General features: G+C 38.8%; 1 protein-coding gene across 1 annotated transcript in view; it reads right to left on the reverse strand.

The window, feature by feature from the left end:
• The window catches only part of LOC141902395 (beta-hexosaminidase subunit alpha-like), a 59,542-nt gene that overhangs the window by 12,963 nt on the left and 25,555 nt on the right, over positions 1-21,024 (reverse strand). Inside the window, exons 6-9 of the mRNA XM_074790099.1 lie at positions 19,922-20,034; positions 15,732-15,842; positions 12,159-12,260; positions 580-685 (exon numbers count right to left, since the gene is read on the reverse strand). Of these exons, the coding sequence (XP_074646200.1) occupies positions 580-685; positions 12,159-12,260; positions 15,732-15,842; positions 19,922-20,034 (432 nt within the window). The remainder of the gene's footprint in view (positions 1-579; positions 686-12,158; positions 12,261-15,731; positions 15,843-19,921; positions 20,035-21,024) is intronic.

Raw genomic sequence — 21,024 nt, forward strand, 5'->3', positions numbered from 1 at the left:
TGCTGACTAATCAGTACCCTATAGTGCTGGAGATAATTTGAAAATTTAAAAAAAATTCGGTTCTATAGTGTGTTGAATAACAGGATACCACTGTAGTGTGTCTACACCGCAGCGCGGTGTATCGTTAGTTACTAGTATTTTACTATGTTTGACAGGTGCTGCCATTTTTCAAGAGAGATATTACTAATTACAAATAACCTTAATACACTGCAGTGCGGTGTAGTAGCAAAATCTATCACTGATTTATACACCGCACTGCCGTGTAGACGCACTGAAAGGGTTAACGAACAAATGGATTGCAAATATTGTCGGGATTAGAACAAAATCCGGATTAGATCGATCCGTATAAAGCAAGTTTGACTGTATTTCAAAACGTTTCTCTAGCGAGGGATGATGTTCAGGGTACATCCGTTATTCGCAAAACATGATACACGCGTTTTTATCGGATGTTGGATGAAACATTGGATGATTCCTACATTCAATCATACATTCGGTATCGTGAAATCCCGGAAAAGATGATGATAGAATCTACGGAATCAAATTCGCTGCATTTTCAATGCCGCCTATTCGACGACTTACCAGGTGTATCGAATTCAGGGATAACGCGAATACCCCGCAGTCGACCATATTCTATAATGTCGCTAACATCTTCTAACGTATAAACTGACTCCGCATCAAATGCACCCTGCAAGTAGATAATATACATAGGAATATATAGGATTAGCAAACGCATCTACCAGCCAATGCATTTTCTTAGGGTTAAAATCATGATTATGCGTACAAATAGTTGTAACAATCAAAAACTCCTAGAGCCAGTTTTATAGACTGATATTAACTTTAAACCCAGGGGCCAGTTGCATAGTCATGGCTTTGACTTAAGACCAGTCTAAGACCAACTTAGTTCCATAGCTAATCTAACAACTTAAGACCAGTCTTAAGATTTAAGACCACTTATGGATTTAAGTCACGACTATGCAACTGGCCCCAGGGGCTAACTGAATTCATTTTCAATTGAGTTAGCCCCTGGGTTAATACCAGTCATTAAAACTGGGTCCTAGATTATTACAAGAGATCTATTCAAGATACCCTACCCCCTTGTCCCACTGCTCCCCCAGTACTACTGTTCTCAATGGTACCCTTTTCAAGATACACGTATGTGCCCCTGTTCAGTTATCCGAAAAATGTGCCGCAACACGAAACAAATACAAATGCTAGTTGGGCTAAATAAATAATCAGCCGAGAACCCATCATCAAATTATGGCCTTCGAAGAAAAACGTCAAAACAAGAGAGAGTTTCTGCGTCTACACAGTACACTTCAGCTCAAAAGCACTTGTTACATAACCGTGCTCTCGAACAAGAAACCCTTATTGGATTTTCGTTCCTGAGTATGCAGCACTAGAAAACTAAAAAAGATTTTCAAAAAAATAAAAACATCGATTATTCAATTACGTACGAGCAAATACAGATCTATTTTGTGATACGTGTCTTCATACATCGGCGCACGCCGGGCTTTACCCTTTCCAGTGCTGTTTAATTGGTACCTTATAGTGCTTGAGATAATTTGAATATTTTGAGAAATTCCACCCTACTGTATTCAATAACTAGAATACCACTGTGGTGCGTCTACACCATGGTGTGGTGTATCGTTAGTTACAAATATTTCACTATGTTTTACAGGTGCTACCATTTTTCAAGAGAGATAATTACTAATTACATCAATACACCGCAGTGCGGTGTACTAGCAAAATCCATCACCGATTCATACACCGCACTGCGGTGTAGACACACTGAAAGGGTTAAACGAGGTCTTGGAAAAAACAGTCTTTCGAGTTAAGCAGTGAAAAAGTTATAAACGAATCATTAAATTTTACGTCGCCGATATAACCCCGGCTGCGTGACAAATTCGACGAGACGTAAGCTGTTAAAATGCCATTCGTTTTTATAAATCATCATTTCGTATCGACATGAAATTAATTGTAATGTCGAAAAGCTTTTAGCAGGAAATATACGTGACTGTCCTCAAGTGCCACACGGTGCAGGGGCGGATCTAGACGGGAGCACGCGGAGCACGTGCTCCTGTCGCAAATTCTGAGTGCCCTTTTTGAAAAAAGTGCGAAAAAAATCTTTTCCATATTAATTTCATTTTCCACATTGTTTCCATATTAATAAATTCCCATCTCTTAAAGAATTGTTGCAGAATGCCATTTTTGTGTCTCAGGTGCCTGGAAATCGCATTAAAATGGGTTGAAATTCAAAAATTTTATCCAGACCCCGCAAACGCTTCACGCCTTCGGATAGTGCCTTTTCTTATGAATTGCCCTTTTTTTAATTCTGTGCTCATGTCATAGTCTGCCTCTAGATCCGCCCCTGCAGTGTAGAACGATTTGAGGGTTGTTGACGTTGTTCCCTCCCGTGGAATTTCATCTCGCTAAGAAATACATCGTTATCACTGTAATGATCGGAAGATGAATAAGAGTTATTAAGGACCATGGGACCGGTAGGATCAACTGAGAATTTTTTTAAGTTTTGAGCACAAAAATCGATTTGTTCTTGAATTTGCAATTAAGTATAAACAGCTGATAAAGATACATGGTAATGGGTTTTCTACGGAAGCCCCTAGGTGACATACGAGAAAGTTTTTTCACAATTTCGACTTATTAAGTCAAGGCTTCCGTAGAAAACCCATTACCATAGTAGAACAGTTCTCGATAATGATGCCACTGGGAAAGCCCTTCTAGAGGGATTTCCAAGTGATGCCCTTCTGAAGGGCTTTCCCTGTGATGTCATAAAACTAGGTCAAGCATCGATTAGTAGAATAGCAATAGTTTTATTGAAATTTTGCCCATTTTCTCCCAGTACTTCGAAACGGCTTAGAGCTGATGGATGAAACTGCCCAAATCAATTCCACCATCTGTTTTCCACCGATTGACAAAATATCAGCTGTGTATATCCAGTGGTTACAATTTGTGCCACCAAGAGCTAACAGAAAGTTACTCTCAGGACCATTCTATAAGGATCAACACACTTGATCCTAAAAACGATGAAAACCATTCCTGCTTCGCGCAGAAAGATTTTAAAGGAGCGTTGCGCCCGAGCGGTCGAAGCCGTCGGTCACGGGCACCTGGGGAAATCAACCTTGAACCCACTTATATAATACCCAGGGTTCGGCACTCATTTCAATCCTACTCAGGTCGAAGACTTAAGCCGCCATCACAGAAGCACTTTGGCATGGGCTAAATTTGACTCAGGCCTGATGCGTGCCAATTTGGCCCTACCAAAAATGTCCGACCAAGCACAAGTCAAATTTTGAATCGCAACTTATTCTGGAAGTGACTCACTTGTTCACTTTAAGCATTGTTCAGTATCCAGTGAGTGGTTTGTGTACGCGCACGTGTTTATTAGGCACGGGCCAAATTTGACTCGGGCCTGATCCGTGCCAATTTGGCTTGGGCTAAATCATATCTATGCGATCGCGGCTAATGCCTCAGCCATGTCATATTCAATATAAACCCTCTATTCAATCATTCAAGTGCCACTACAGTCGATACATCCTTTCTAATTATTGGAACATCATATCATTCCACTTATATACATACGTATGTATTGCACTAATATACATATATTAATGGGAAACCTACTCCATACAGCCTATCTTCCATTAGTCTCTCCTTCATAACTTTTTTTGGCATTTCGTCGCGAAACATTAACTCATTTTCGGAAATACAGAAGACAAGCTTATGAATTCAAAACTTTTTTAGGTATCAGTCTTCCTTTTCCCGTGAGATTTCAGGGTAACTAGACATTTTTAGAGGGGGTGTGCACCCTCCCCTCGGTTCGGCCTCCCAAGTAGGAAACAACAAAGTCATGAGACATGATTTAAAAACGGTATCATGTTTCGCTTTCCCCATCACCACCTCCCCCCCCCCCCCCGACTTTTTTTCTCAAATATGCATTGTTTAAAAAGTTCCCATTATATGACCTATATATTGTATATTGGATGTTGGCGATTGCGGACGTTAACATCTGTGAGTAATAATGCGGGAGGGCACTTCAAACAGGAGGGAGAGGGAGAACATTGCAAGCCGAGAGTCTACAGTACAGCAGCTAGCGTCACACAACCGATAAAGGAATAAAAAGGTACGCATTTTTCCATTAATTAGACTCTAGATACTTCAATTATCGCGGACTACGCTGTTAAAATAAAGCTGAAGAATTCAAGTTCGATCATTTTTGATTCAAATCGGAAATATTCAAATTCGAATATATAAGTACATCATTTGCTCATACGAGAATAATCTAACGCATCATTTTAGGATGATACGAATTCATTAAACAACTCATCAACCGGACAATGGATCAACAAAATAAATACAGCCCGCCGCCAGGTAAGGGTCATTTTCGTATCGGGCTGCCTGGGTCACACGGGTGTATTTTTTGCCCAAATTGAAGCGAGCGACTGAATATCTACGGGGAAACGGGTAGCAGATGTCTGGAAGCATATACCACGTCGCTACTTGACGAGCGCACAAAATGGCGGAACAGCTGAACACGCAGCTATTTCAATATCGCTAGATGCAAATAATAAAATGATTAGGACCGGGATGAATTGGCCCAGATCAGGCCCGAGTCAAATTTGGCCCGTGTCTAATTAGACAGCGAGTTTACATGTAAATCACTTGGTACTGAACAATGCTTTTCAAAGCCAAATGAGTCACTTCCAGACCCAGTTGCAATTCACATGCAATAATTTGACCCGCACGGAAATTTGACTCCGACCTGGTCCACACATCTTTGGTCGGGCCAAATTAGGCCCAGGCTAAACAGGCACAAGCCCTATTCCAGAAGCCACGTTTACTGACCTATTTCACCTACAACACTTTCATTGACCTATTTCAGTTGAAACACTTTCATTGACCTATTTCAATAGTAACACTTTCATTGACCTATTTCAGTTAAAACACTTTCACTGACCTTTTTCAATTGCAACACTTTGACCTATTTCACCTTAAAACTTTCATTGACCTAATTCCTTTAAAACACTGTTACTGACCTATTTTACCTATAACACTTACATTGATCTATTTTGTCAGTAACACTTTCACTAACCTATTTCACCTATAACACTTTCATTTACCTATTTCAGTATAAAGAATTTCACTGATCTCACTTCACTTACAATTAAAACACATGCATTGGCCTATTCCAACTATAACACTTCATTGACCCATTTCATGTGAAACACTTTCAACGACCTATTTCAACTGAAACACTTTCACTGACAAATTTTCACAATTTATAAACACATTCAGGAGACTCATTACTCTGAATTGGACAGGCAACCAACATGAAATGTGATCAGTATTATTTTTTCCCAACAGGTGACGGTCAGTACAATGTAGCCTATAGCGGTCCACCACAGCAAACAACTGTCGTCATTCAACCGGCGACACTTTCAAACCCACCTAAAGATCACCTCGCATTATCAGTGTTTGTTTGCCTGTTTTGCTGTTGGCCCTGCGGCATCGTCGCCATCATCAAGGCTTTCGACACCAGGAACTCGATAACCAATCTAAACCAGCCCCAGGCCCAAACTGACTCCAAGCAAGCCTACAAGTGGAGCATGATATCGTTAGGATTTGGAATAGCGGGCCATGCGGTATGGATTATATTACTTATCGCATTGGCTGCTACTGGGGTCATCTACAGTTACAGATCCTAGAATACTGGCTAACACTTTAAACGCCCTGAGTATCTACACTGCTGGCTAACACTTTAAACAATAAGTCTTTAATTTCTTATACTCTACAAATGACTATATAACTTCTTACTTAGAATGCTTGTAATGTATGACTTACTAATTATGTGGATCACAGACTATGAAATCTAATCGAATGTTGAAAAAGTTTGTTGATGACCTAATGTGGTACATTTCTTGCGATGTAATTCTAATCGTAATATCATAGGCCCACCAAGTACTTGAGTACTCGATCAGGCTCGAGTCAAATTTGGCATGTGCCTAATCAGACACAGGCCAAATTTGACTCGGGCCCTCACTTAATACTTAGCAATGCTTAGTTAATGCTTAGCAAAGAAGGTGAGTCACCGAGTCACTTCCAGAACCAGTTGCAATTCACACGGGCCTGGGCCGACGTTTGTGGTCGGGCCAAACAGGCACGCACCCGTGTGATTGGTTGTTCCGGGCCAAAAACACTCAAGTCTCTCAGTCAAGGCTTTGATGAATACTACAGTAATGAAGATATATCGATGAATCAAATTTGCATGTTCACATATCAATATGTAAGAATCGATGTTTGATGGAAAATCATGCACACTGATTCAGTCTTATTTAGTAATTAAGTAGTAAATTCGACCAGATTACATAGTTTAGGATTCGATTTCAACTCCTGGACTCAGTTCCACAGTAAAGGTTTTCAATTTGATCAAAAAGAGATCTTAATACTATACTTAATACTATTGAGATAGAGATCATCAAATGGATCCAGAATTCCTGATGGATTTGGTCTTGAGTTGTTTAATACGATGTTTTGTACAAGGTGGCCACTTAGCAACCATTTACAAATCCCCTGGGCCCAGTTTTATAGACCGGTATTACCTTCAACCCGGGGGGGGGGGGGTTAACTGCATTGAAAATGAATTAACTCAGCCCCTGGGTAAAAAAGGTAATACCAGTTTATAAAACCGGCCCCCGAGTTTTCGCTGATTTTCCATGCAATTACACAAAATTCTGCGAGTTAATCAGAGAAGGTCCTAGGTTTAGAATGCTACGCTTCAATCATTTTTCATTGAATCACGTACTGACAAAGAAATGCGTGATCAATAGCATTCCCGAATTCCCCAAGTTTTCCAGTGTCTTCTTTTGTCAAATTTATCAAATTCGCAAGTTTTCTCTGATTTTGTCTCGATTTCTCTGAATCCCAGGGTTTTCCAGGTAAGAGGCCACTAACTGTTGTACGAGCATTCTTCAATATTTCACGAAATATTTCATGTAACTCAAACGCTTTATATCGTTTGGATACATATCGATGGCGTTACACGAAGTACAGCTGTATTTTTTAATGAATCGATTACTGATTGCAAACACTGATAACAACTGTGATGTATTTGCTTTGGAATTCTGCTCTCACATAACATTTACATATCGAGCGCTACAAACAATCACACGAATTTAAATCGTTCACAAACGAGGATGTGTTTTATGATTCAAATACTATTGGACTATATCGATATCCTCAACGCAACAAGAACCAAATTTTGGGCCAATTACCTTTCTCATTTGAGAATTACTTTGTGGTAGTATTTTGAGTTTCGGCTTTAAAAACTTTTTTGGCTCACCTATTTTGCCAAAAATTGTACAACAGGTCGTACATTTGGTCTCAAATGACGAAAATCTTGGGGAATTTCGGAATTTCAATTTGAATTTTAATATCTTAAACCATTCTCAGTGCCTTATTTACACCTTAACTCGATATTTTAGCGGTTAACTAACCAGATGCTATGGTGAAGGAATTTTTTTGAGCACTTGAGAATTGAGAAATTTTTTAGATGATTTTATCTGAGAATCTAGGCCACAGTACCGCTCAGAAGCTGTCCCCCGTAGTGTTGCACTAGCGCGATAGATGGCATCACAATATTGTACAGAATATAGTGCATTGGGTTTCAGCAGTGTAAAATGTGTGTCCCGTGAATGTCTAAAATTGTACAGATGGCAGTAGTGGATATAAGCCGTGATCACATGGAGACAATTTGGCTCGGATCAGGCCAGAGTAAATTTTGGCCTATGCATGATGTGAGTGTGTTCACAAATAAGTAAATCACTCATTCGATACTAAACAATGCTTAAACAAAGCGAAATGAGTCACATCGAAAAAACCATTCATTTTACACGCAATAATTTGACCCATGCTAAAATTCAGCTCAGGCCAAATTTTTCCCGGGCCCATATGGCATCTGGGTGAACAGTTGTTCCGGGCCTAATTTGGCATGGACCGAAATCGTCAATGTGATCGTGGCTATAGTTAAGTGTATGGGGCAGATCAAGTGGTTTCAGCCCATCGACAGTCTCTTAAATTTCACTGTGCTGAGTAAATATTTGAAACAGGAGTTAAATGAATATGACCTGCTGGACCCAATTCCACGGTTTGAATGTCAAAGAGTTAAAATCGGTTTATTTCTAACTCATTTCAGGATGTTCTAAAAATGTCATTCAATTAAAAAAAAAGAAATTTAATGTCATTTAATTAGTTCTAATCAATCAACAGAATTATGTAATCTAATCAATTTGTTCTGAAACGAAACCAATGGATGTTTACTTCATGCTGAAAAATTTTTATCGAAATGAACTGATACTTAAAGGACCCAAAACCGGTCATCCGAGAAGTGATAAATTGATTATTTAACCCTTTCAGTGCGGTGTATGAATCGGTGATGGATTTTGCTAGTACGCCGCACTGCGGTGTATTGATGTAATTAGTAATTAGTAATTATTTCTCTTGAAAAATGGCAGCACTAGTCAAACATAGTTAAATATTATTAACTAACAATACACCCTACCACGGTGTAGACGCACCATAGTGGTATTCCTGTTATTCAACACACACTAGGGTGGAATTTCTCAAAATATTCAAATTATCTCCAGCACTATAAGGTATCAATTAGTCAGCACTGAAAGGGTTAACCAATATAGCACTTGAATTATGAATAGCTCCTCGTCGATTGAAACAAACTATTTGTTAAACTAAAACCTAAATGATTTTATTCTGAAATAAAAAACTGAACTAAAATCTCTTAAAGTAGCTTGACTCTAGGTGGAATTGTTATTACTAAGGACACTTAATACTATGGATGAGAATGGCGCAGAGAAACCACAGGGGATGCAGTGTCAAGTCAAACTTGAACACACAACCCAGGAACTGGATCTCGAGTCAAACTTAACCGATTACTGGCCAACTGTTTGATCAACTCAATAATGTGAAACTGGATCCAATTTTCTAAATCATCCCTGATGTAAGGCCAACATTTAAATCAGTCCTTTCTTTAACCCTAACCGAAAAATGGCTAACGAATGAGCGTCCTGAAAAGGGGGTTGATGGGTGCCAATGACCCCCTTTAGGGCCATACAAAACGAAACGAAACAAAACGAAAACAGCCCATATTGAAAAAGTCAGAAAATATCTTTTTTAAAAGAATTTTTCTGGGGAATGAAAATCAGTAACTTTTAGCCAAAAAACTTACTTTCTTATGGTCAAAATGTTAATAGGTTGGGCCTGAATTAGAGCCGCTTTTTGAATAAGACGCCATATTGGTTTCTCCGACTCCACAGTTGTGCTAACTACTGCCGAAAACCGTCTTATGGAGCACTCCTAACTACGAAGCACTCCGATGTGACACCCGCGATCGAGGCAATTTACACTGATCTCAGGAATAAAGAAAATGTTAGAAAAGGTCGGAAATCCATCTAAGGTCGGAAGATTATCATCCCTGGCCATATTTTGAATGAGGATAGAATATTTTTCTTCAGCAATTTAGATTTGCGATAGTATAGTTTAGAGCACGACGACAGCTTAAATCTCTATGAAACAAGTAAAACATATACATTAATAGAGGGACAATATCGTGGCCACCTAAGTTGTTTGTGAAGTTACGAAATTCTAGTGGATTTAGCCCTTTAAAAGGGAAATTCAACCCCCTTAAAAAATCATGGGGTCGCCCATGTAAAAGCAAAATTCTCTTAACTTTGTTCCAATGCCCCAACTAGTTTTGTAAACCATTCGTAACAGCCAAGTGAGCTCAAAGCCCAACGTGAACGAAACAGGGAATCGCGGAAACAGGAGACGGAAACATGTTTCCGAGCATTTCCCCATGTCATGTGCGTCGATGAGAAATAAGAAACATGGTTTCATTCGAGAACGAAATCTCCAAAATCGAACTTGTTTGATTCAGTGTTTCTTAGTTTCTGCGTTTCCGTGCGCCTCGTTTAATGAACCTAAAACCGATCGATACAACCGACTATCAAGGTTTGACATGTTGTCACTCATATTTTTTCCTAATCATTCAAGATATAGAAAGGAATGAATTCGCTCGCTCGCTCAGAATAAACGGAAAACGCCGCATAAACTGAATATCGAATTATCTCTTTCACGGCGGCGGCGACGGCGACGAGGATAACGACGACGTCACCGCGTGTCTGGCTGCTCAGTTGTCAACTGTTGCTACGAGACAGCGCGTATGAATTATTCATCCAGACCGATACGATTAAAAATTCGCGCGTGTTTCGCCGACGAAAATATCCACGACGTCGATAACCGCGAATCGAGCTTATACAAATCAAATTAACCGCGAAGTATACGTCCCGCTCGGCGTCGGTGTCTTGCCCGATTGCGGGCGAGAATTATTTGGGGAAAAGTATCGATCCCGAAGTGAAATCGGTCTGGCAATAATAAGGGATTTTCAAAAATAGAAAAGTTTCGAAATAGAGAGTTGGTGAACAATCTTTAAGTTTCAGGGCACCTTTTTGGTGGAATATCACACCAAGAAATGTCAGGTTCCTGTTTTCAAAATTAGCTTAATAACTTTGTTTCCTCATAGAAAAAATTCTAAAATATTCGGAATTCTTTAAAAATAGCTTTAAAAACTTTATGTCTCCTAATGCCATTAATTCTTAGAATGTCATTATCTGTTCTCGTTTAGTTTTATACTAGTGTTTTATCTTTGGGTTCTATAATCAATTATGTAAAGCACAGTGAGTCCATTAAGAAAATAACATAACAGCATATTTCATCATTATTATCAATGTCATTACTATTATGGCACAATGAAAAATTATGGCACATCTAATTTTCAAGCGGTAATCAACATGGAATTTACTACACACATTCTAGCCAAACACTTCTTCTGATTTGAAATCTTCATAGTTGTAGAGGCCAATAGCTGAATGCGTTTGGGTCACATGATTTTCAAACAATATAAGTTTGTTTTCTGTTTGTCTACCACTCAGAAGATACAGTACAAACAGAAGCAGAACCGATATTGGGTCGATCGGGCCGATTTTTGACCGAATAATTTTCACCCGATATCAGATTAAGAACGTACGCACTGAGCTTTATTGACAGTGAAGGTTTAAAAAACCAACCTTATCTCTAAAGACAATAATAGGAGGCAAGGACAGATGTTCGTTAATCGATACCATCGACAACAGAAATTCCTTGAATCAGAAAATGTTCACATCAGGAAGTTCGTCATTATGCCCTAATAGCGAAAATTTCACATTTAATAGCACCACGCCAGACCCAGTTCCACAGTTCCGTGTAAAGATTTGACTGGAGAGTTAACTCTTCGGATATGAACTGATATCACTCTCGTGAGTTAACTATTATCTCACAAATGTGAAACTGGATCACCACCAGCAGCACCATTTTAAATCCTGTGACTGAGAGTTGAATTAGGCATACTTGTTGGCACTAACAATTCACTAGATTTTATAAGTAAAATAGCTCCCACCGTGAAACAAAGAAATGTCCTGAAAAAAAGTGTTCAGGAAAATGTTCGGCAAACAATGTGGTTTAACTGACTATGCATCATCAGGGGTCACTTGCACAGTCATAACTTAACTACGCCATGACTTCAATCCGATAGTGGTCTTAAGTCTGAAGTTGACTTATGTCCAAAAGAGGTTTCAAATCTTCAGTCATTTTTTGATTGGCTACAGAACTAAGTTGGTCTTAGACTGGTCATAAATCTAAGCTATGAATGGCAACTAGCTTCTATGAAATCTATTTGCTGAGCTAACTGTATGTAAATGTATTATCGGTAACAGGTAATAATCCCCATCGGTAAAAATCCCCCCAAATTTGATTTCAAATCAAAACTCAACAAGATATAGCAATATTCTTATGTTGATAAACTTCAATAGTTTTCGAAAGTTTCAAATTCTTTGTGGTGTTTTTCAGAATTTTCCTGATCTTTACATATCTTGTGGGAATTTTACCTACATTTGTATTATCTGGGGTAGTATTACTTGTTCTCAGATAAAACGTTGGGGTAGTATTACTTGTTCTCAGATAAAACATAACCAGTATTTTTGCTATATTCGACGAGTCTTTCACATTCTAGGTTCAATTCAAATCATAAAAACACTCACCTTGGCACTCAATTTCGGAAAAACTTTACTCTGGAACGGAAATGATTGATCATCTACCATGTGCCAGTGGAAGACATTGATTTTATTCAACTCCATCGCATCCTAGAAAAAAATCAATTCATTCAAAATGCAATTCATAATTCTATTGAATAATATATCAATCATATCGAAAAAATGCGTATAAACAATGATTCAAAACACAATATTGTTTTGACGATAGCGATATTGTTTATTATCATTTTGACTCTCGAAAAGTGGGTGAAAAGCTGCTGAATAACACCTCTGATGCAATACTTTCCAATTGCTGCCAGGGCTACTAGGATAATTCATAACTAGCCAATGTTCAGAATTGCAGCTACGTCTACACTTGCATCTTATACCCGGGTTACGCGTCTACATAATGCCCGAAACACGGGTTCAATGCAATTTTCTGCAAAACCTGGGTTTTAGAAACCCTTCTTGAAAAAGAACAGTTCACCCCGCATTCGCATCAGACTGCATTTTTGCTAGTGTAATGGTTAACCCGTGTTCAATGCAGCGTTCGAGCGTCACGACCTTGAACTTGGAACTATAGCCGCGATTACACAGAGATGATTTGAACGCGGGTTTTCATAAAACCCGGGTTCAGAGCTAGTATAGAGGTAGCTTAGACCAATACAGTACTTGGGTGTAGTAGTGTGCGCTAAAAATTGGGCCGAGTTTGCAGTATACAACGGACGTTGGATGGCATAGAGCATGTCTAATATTTCGCCATCTCGGTTTCGTCAGCAAATATTCCCCTAAAAAGGTATGCAGCGACGATCAGGCTAAAAGGGATAGGCTATTAGACCAGTAAGAGAAAACGCATGATTGTACACCATATCGCGATCGGCCACCCAGCCATCGGCATGCGTGACAAACAAACGTCCAATAACGTAACGAAACAGTCATCGTCGTCCCACAAATCCAGCATCAACTGGGAGTACGACATACCTCATCATGGCAATTATGACAGTAGCCAGCAGAAGTATGATATATCTAATAGTAAGCAGCGAATGCTTTAGGGTTTTATCTGTGTGGATTTTATTGTATTCTCTGGAGTTTTATTATTAATTCAGTTACGCGACCGCTCTCTGCTCTCTCTCGCAATGCTCTCTCTCGTCTAGTCTACCCTCAGTAATTAACGACAGCTGTGATTACACTGACACGATGCGCAAATAAAATCAGTCGTTATTTCCGCAAAGCTCAACCAATAAAAGATACGCGGTTTATGAGATATTAAAAGATAACATACAAAGTGACAAAAATAGAGTCCCACAAATAATATCGAGCGATGCACATCTTTTATCTACCCGGTACGATGAAAGAATAAAATATTGATAATATTGAGAAAGGAGAAACAAGGTATAACTTTTTTTAGACCATTTGGGACTTGACCCATTAGCACTCAAACCGCTCTTATCCGCCCTGCCTATTACTCCTTAAACCGCCCGAATCCGCCCTGACACTTTTTTCTAATGCTGCACAAAAACAGTTATATTGGGATTCGAACCCAATAGCTTATGATAAACTAGACACCTTAGTACTTAGGGCCCAGTTCCATAGTTATGGCTTAGTCTTAAAATTTAAGACCATTTTTGGACTTAAGTCTCAACTGAGGAACCAGCCCCAGAATACCGTACAAAAATCAACATCTTCCTATTTTGAAATTCTTGAGTATTTGGAGTAAGGACATGACAGATCTGATCACTCACTTCAAATCCAAGTCAGTTTGGAAGAATTTGGGGGGCCAAAAGGACACGATTTTCGGTGGCCCACCTCACCAAATCTAATACAATATGAAAGTATTGACTACAAATATTCACTACACAAATAACACAAACTTGTAATACATGAAAATAAACAGCAAATGAGCTATTCGGTATCGGGATAAACGTGGATTTTCCCTTGTATTTTTTGAGGAGTAATTGACACTTCATAGTTTAATTCCTGAGTGCTAATGGGTTAAATCCCAGGGGCTATTACATTCATTTTATGTCCGTTGTATATCCATCCCTCCATTCGTTCGTCCGTAGATGGAATCCAGTTATTTTGGGAAGTTTTGGAGACTCATCTATGGCTTGTCTTGATCTTTGGTTTATACATCTACCCTAGACACATCTTCAGCTCAAAAACTCGCCCAATCAAATTCAAAATGGCCGACTCGTAATTTAGAACCCGTCCAAATTTGGCAATTTGCAACGGCAATCAAAAATCGCCTGACTTGTCAAACCTGGCATTAATTCGATTCTGCATCAACATATTTCTATCATCTATCACTTTCACTAAACTTGATTTCTAGTCCAGATAATTGAAATCATTTCTCCAGGTCAAGATGTTTTTTTTTTCCGATACGATGACTTGTGAGATTAGTTTTTCCACCATAGATATATCCTTCTCACAGATGGAACATTTTGCAAAATCGTGTATTTCTTAGTTTTCAGAAGCCAATCCTTTAAGGCTGGCTTATGTCGACAAGCAACGCGACGCCTACCGACACAACTAGGTTTATCGCCAATTAGCGGCAACTAGCGGCTTACGAGAGGCCGCCAGTTGCTGCTCTATCGGTTCGAACTAAGCCGGCTTGCGACGGCAACCCGACGCCTACCGACTCCTCGCAAGCCGTATCCGGCTAGTTGCCCATGTTCTACTCCAGCCTACGGTAGGCGGATAGTTGATTTCGATTGCAGCCGACATAAGCTCATCTGTGACGCGACGGAACTGAGCGCAGGGGTTCCAGCCAATAAGAGACCGCATATACATAGTACAAATTATGACCGCTAGTTAGCGTTATTCGTAATTAGTCATAAACTTTCAAATTCAAGTATTTCGAAACGTAAACCAAACCTTCAGCAGGGCAGATGACTGGACCGAAGATCTAGAAACGAAATTGGTAGAATTATGGTGTGAGCGGCCATCTTTATATAATGTGGCTAGCACATTGTATTCAAAACAGAATCATAAAGACAAAGATCTTAAAGAAATAGCTTTTCTAATAGAAATATATTTCCCAATAATTCAAAATATTTCATATTCATTCTCAAAGCTGCAATCGGGCTCATGTCGAACGGATTTAGGAGCAACTGGCAGCCTCTTGTAGGCCGCTAGAGAGGCTGCTAGTCATGGCTTATCAGCGATAAACCCAGAGGCGTCGAGTCGCTTATCGACATAAAGCAAGCCTTACAAGAGCCACGATGATACAAGTTTTTTGGCCCAGAACAATCGTTCACACGGGTGCCAGATGGGTCCCGTGCCTATTTGGCCTGACCAAAAATGTTGGATCAGGCACGAGCCAAACAGGGTGATGGCACGAGCATGGGATAAATGATTGCGTTGGATGCATTTGAATTTCAACTGGTACATCTGCATACTTTTGAGCTAGGTTTGTAGCAGGATTTTATGGTTTTGAGACTGACATTTCCAGAAAATAATCATCGCTGGAAGTCGGAGATAATGAAATTCTAGATCTGTCCCTGTTTCAGCCAGTTTAACGTAAAAATAAATTTAAGAATTTTCAGCCAGTCCATGCAAAGCAAGATATTAGGAAATATTTACCATATGGAGAAGAAGGGTTTCTTTTCTCATGAAATGTCTTGCGGTGTCAACCAGCACTCCTCGGTGGCGCCATCTAGGGAAGTCTTTTATCACAGTTCTGTTCACATAAAACTACTCAAACGAAAAACAAAAAAGAAAATCAAATATAGCCACAAAGCAGCGATAACAGGTTTTCTTCATGGAGCTGCTCATTGTCCACAATTCCTGGGACCTTGGAAAATAATTAATAATCGAACGGGTACAGAATAATTTCCAGCCAATCAAGAATATTTAAATCTTCCATTTGCATGTGGCATGAAAATCATTTGAATCGAATCATTTGCGGTGGCAACCAGATAACAAAACATTTGAATCGCTATCTACCAATAATAAAAATCCAGGAATTTAAGATGTTTAGCCCCTATTGGACGAACAATGACAACCACAAAATTTCTATTAATTGGCATTTTCGTGTGAATATGATGAAACACTCAGGAAATTGCTGCATTTTCCAGTTCCTGTATATTCCAAACATGGATGTTCATTTCATTTCCCAACCTGTACATTCTTACATTTTCCAGTTCTTGTTTATGCCGTATCGTAATTTCAGTGGATTTTACCTACATTTTCATCATACGTTGGAATATTCTATTGCAACCATTTTCATGTTGTGCAATTTCTTATTTTGCATCCGGAATACTAGCGATAGGATTTTACGCTGAATACTTATGAAACTCATTCAAAACAAGCGAGGAGTCAAGCAAGGATCCACCAGGTGGCGTGCAACAGTTCGACAAGCGATACATCTTAATACACTCCCCGCTCAAAATAATTTACACGGTACAATCATGTTTTTGTAAGTAATACAGATGGGGAGATGGCAGGAACGAATACCTCAGGTCAATTTTTTCCCTTCGTCTGAATGTTTTGAATGTGGAATAAAAATGAATCGGATTTGATGTAATTTTGTTCATTAAAATAAAATTGGATTGGATTTGATGTTTTTGCAGAATAAAATTTAATTGAATTTGCAATTCGAGCACATGGCTAATTAATATATCTAGGTCATCCATCCTATCTGAGAAAAAGCTATTCTTCCCAAACCTTGCACAATCGGCGCTAACTGATGAAATTGATATTTTCTCTAGTGCAAATAAAAATTATTCCCAAAAACCAAATCAATGAAAGGTTTCATAGAAATCCAACTAGAAATGCAACATTTTTTAATCTTTAAAAAAACCCGTCAAGTAAAACAGTAGACGATACTGCAGGTTCACGTGAACACCTGCTGATTTCAGCAGCTGAGCCAATCATAGAGGAGACAGCTTTCTGATTGGCTTTTTAAAACTAATATTTTTGCGTTCAGAAATACATCCTGTAAATTTTATCGAGGCCCTTTTTCAAAATCAGAAGCGAGCTCATTAAACGCCGAATCATGAGTTATGAATGCAACTCGCTCTGTAAGCGCGGTATTCTGGCATATTCAGCACCACACTGTAAGTACGGTACTTCGTAAGCCCCTAAATCTCGTGTGAACATCATTATAGAGCCTTTGATTTGTCTGATTTATGGATGGGGGAAGCAATTTTTCACGGTTAGATTTGATTAAAACATGAACTAACAGTACATACTTTGGTCATCATAGGCACGCCATCTGGTGAAAAGCCATTGATTGGAATAAAAAGAGGATCAAATTTTTTTTTAATGTTGAAATTATCCTTCCACAACACAGGTGTCGAGGGTACTGTGAACATTTCCTATTCATCTTATGTAATATTAATCAGTCGATATAAGCAGATATTGAGCCTGAATACAATACTTCATCATATTGGCTTAGAAACATATATCTAACGGTTAACACGTGCAACATTTCAATTCAATCCGTTATTACGACGGCTTCTGTTTGATAAAGTTGGATTATCAGAAATTGGTATCATAAACAATAGTACTCATCTTTCAATATAAGAACAAAATTATATTATCAAGTTTCATCATCCTCATGACTGAATCTCGTTTCAAAAAGGAGATCTCTCAAGGAATCAACGAGTTCGAAGGCAAAAATAAAATGTGAATGTTTGTTTTCAGTATTTCTAGTAAGCACTTATGAGAGCAGTTTACGTAATGGCCACTGGTAGCTGGTCTCGTCAATGCAGGGTTCATGGGTTCGAATCCAGGCAGTGACCGAGTTTGTTGGCGTAACAAGCTTCCAAGGTCTATCATCTCAATTGGGAAAAAATTTTGGGGATTTTGGGGTTCATGTTAAAAATTAGAATTTAACGACACAAAGTAATGAATATCCCTCAGCCAGTGAGTGAGTCATGTAGAGAATGCAAAGTTGTAACGGGGTACATACTCTTAACCCTTTGAGTGCTGACTAATCAATACCCTAGTGCTGGAGATAATTTGAAAATTTTTAAAAATTCCACCCTAGTGTGTTGAATAACGGGAATACCACTATGGTGCGTCTACACCGCAGCGCAGTGTATCATAAGTTTCTAGTATTTCACTATGTTTGACAGGTGCTGCCATTTTTCAAGAGAGATAATTACTAATTACTAATTAAATCAATATACCGCAGTGCGGTGTACTCACAAAATCCATCACCAATTCATACACCGCACTGCGGTGTAGACACACTGAAAGGGTTAATGCTAAGTTTCATCTCACAAATAAGTTTCAATATGATTGTGGCAATGTTTTTATCCGACGAAAAATATCTGACTCCGAAAACGCTATTATCTCTGCAGAGAAAGTCTGGAAAAACTATCTAATCTAAACAAATATGCCCCAAGGACAGCAGTCAGTGGGAGTTTCTATCGTTGCGGATTTAATTCCAGACGTTTATTCGAAGAGAAAGATTAAAAAACCTTTTTTCATGGTGGCTAATTCTCATGAAAAGTAGTTGACTCCGAAATGATATCATCTGAGCAGAGATAGTTCGGTGGAGCTATCTAATTCAAAGGAAAGTAACCTAAGGACAAATGCTTAGAGGGATTTCTTTTTCATTTTGAATTCAATTCTTGATGTTTTATCCAAAGAAAAAGATAACATAAAGATAAAAACATTTTCCGTCTATGTCCCTAAGACGATTCCATCTTTTATCTTGCTAAAATACTATAGCAGTCAAAACTAATGAATTACTGCCTTTAAAAAAATTTTCCCCAGCCTACCAACTTACCCAACACATTTTGGACAAATCATCGGAAGTAAATATACATTTTATTTTGGCTTTAATCTATGAATACCATGGCCGTAATTACACTTCCACCAATTCTTGATTCTTGACGGCATCCTGGACATTTACAATCGAATATGTACTATTTCCAATTGCAAGAATGAACTAACGAATGGACAAATGAACAAATAACACCAGACATTAGCCGCTAAGAAACGAAGACGATTTGGTCCTGGGCAAATTGCCACGGATTAGGCCCCAGTCAAATTTTCAGGAGAGCGTATGCATCAAAAACAATTCACTCAAACAAAGCGAAGCGAGTCACTTCCGAAACCAGTTGCAATTCAGACGCACTTTTTGGCTTGCGCCTGGTCTGACTTTTTTGGTCATGCAATACTCAGGGATGAAAACGGCCCATATTGAAAAAGTCGGAAAATATTTTAAAAAAAAAAAAGAATTTTTTGGGGAACAAAAATCAGTAACTTTTAGCCAAAAAACTTACTTCGTCAAAATGTTAATAGTTTGGGCCTGAATTAGGAGAGCCGCTTTTTGAATGAGATGCCATATTGGTTTCTCCGATTCCACAGTTGTGCTAACAACTGATGAAAACTGTTTTAAGGAGCACTCCTAACTACAGAGTTCTCCGATGTGACGCCCGCGATTGAGGTGATTAAAGCGATTGAGGTGATTTACACTGTTCTCAGGAATAAAGAAAATGTTAGAAAAGGTTGGAAATCCGTCTAAGGTCGGAAGATTTTCATCCCTGAATACAGGCATCCCATTTGGCAAGCATGTGAACAGTTAACCTGGGCCTGAAACGCTTGTGTGATTGCAGCTCTTTTACACTAGATTTTCAAAAGTGATTGTCAAGGTTCATCCGATAGGGTGGTATCAGGCAACAGACTGATGATAGGAGCCGTCAAATTCGAATCTCGGCTGGCAGCACCGCTAGACCCAGCTACGGCATGAAGTCCTGCCAAGTTAAAAATTATTGACTCAAAAAATGGCCTGGGGAAGAAGCTAGCGTTATACTTACATTTCCATCTGTGGTGTAATATATGAGCTGACTGAACGTAGCCAAACCTCTCAACGCTCCCCACGTTTCGTTCGCCGATATGAACGCACCTTTCTCCGATATATGTAAACTATCTGTAAAATCATGGTAAATTCGAAGATGGTCATCGAACGAGAAATTATGATAGAACGGTAAAAATGAACGCCAGTTTTAACGAGAAACTATGAGGGGCAGGGGCAGGATCCAGAGTTCAATTCTGACTGCCTCACGAAAGAAAAAGAGCATCTTTTTTCATAAAGAGGCACATTATAGGCATTTTTCCCACAGTTACATTTTCCCCGAATATTTCATGGGTGATTTTCAATTTTCCCAAAATGGAAAATTGGGTCTTCGTAAAAATGAACAGATATCATCATACTTCAGTCAACATTCAAAAGGTGATTTTCTAGGAAAATTGCTAACAAAGGTGCCCTTAGCAAATGCTATCCGTGAAATAAAAAGCAATTTCCAAAATATTTCCTGGATTAGAGGTAAATATCTCAAATTCCCAAATATTTCCAAACTGCTAATATTATTTCAAAATTCCTAAGGTTTGCCAAATTTCCTGATACTGTGGGAACCACGAATAGGAATCAACCCCAATGCACAGTCAAAGTCATTTTCAACCATTTTTGTTGTTTTTACCTAAATACCTAAATACAAGGATATACAATTGAATATTCTGAACATGTTCAGGACTCTAAAGAAACAATCGTTTGAGGCAAACCTTCGGAAAATTTTGCCTGATAAAACATTTGAAAGGTTTTCAAATTCATTTCTTGGTTTTTTTTCACTGCTTTTCCAACAAGGGTACTTCAGATTTTTTGAGCACCTCCTGTGAGGCATGTGACGTGCACCCTCAATCTGCCACTGATAGGTATTTATTTTTGAGGCGGGTCCAGAAATAATTTGCCCAATACAATATTGCTATTCATAATTCCATATTGTTACGAAATTGCATCATATCTGAAATAACATTGATCATTCGGGAACTCCAGGCATCATTTCAGCAATTTTCAGTCAACCCACCAGGACCACTAGTCTTTCTCATCTTGACATACTCTAGCGCTGTTGCAAAAATAATT

The sequence above is a fragment of the Tubulanus polymorphus genome, chromosome 3, assembly GCF_964204645.1.
Source record: "Tubulanus polymorphus chromosome 3, tnTubPoly1.2, whole genome shotgun sequence".
NCBI lineage: Eukaryota > Metazoa > Nemertea > Palaeonemertea > Tubulaniformes > Tubulanidae > Tubulanus > Tubulanus polymorphus.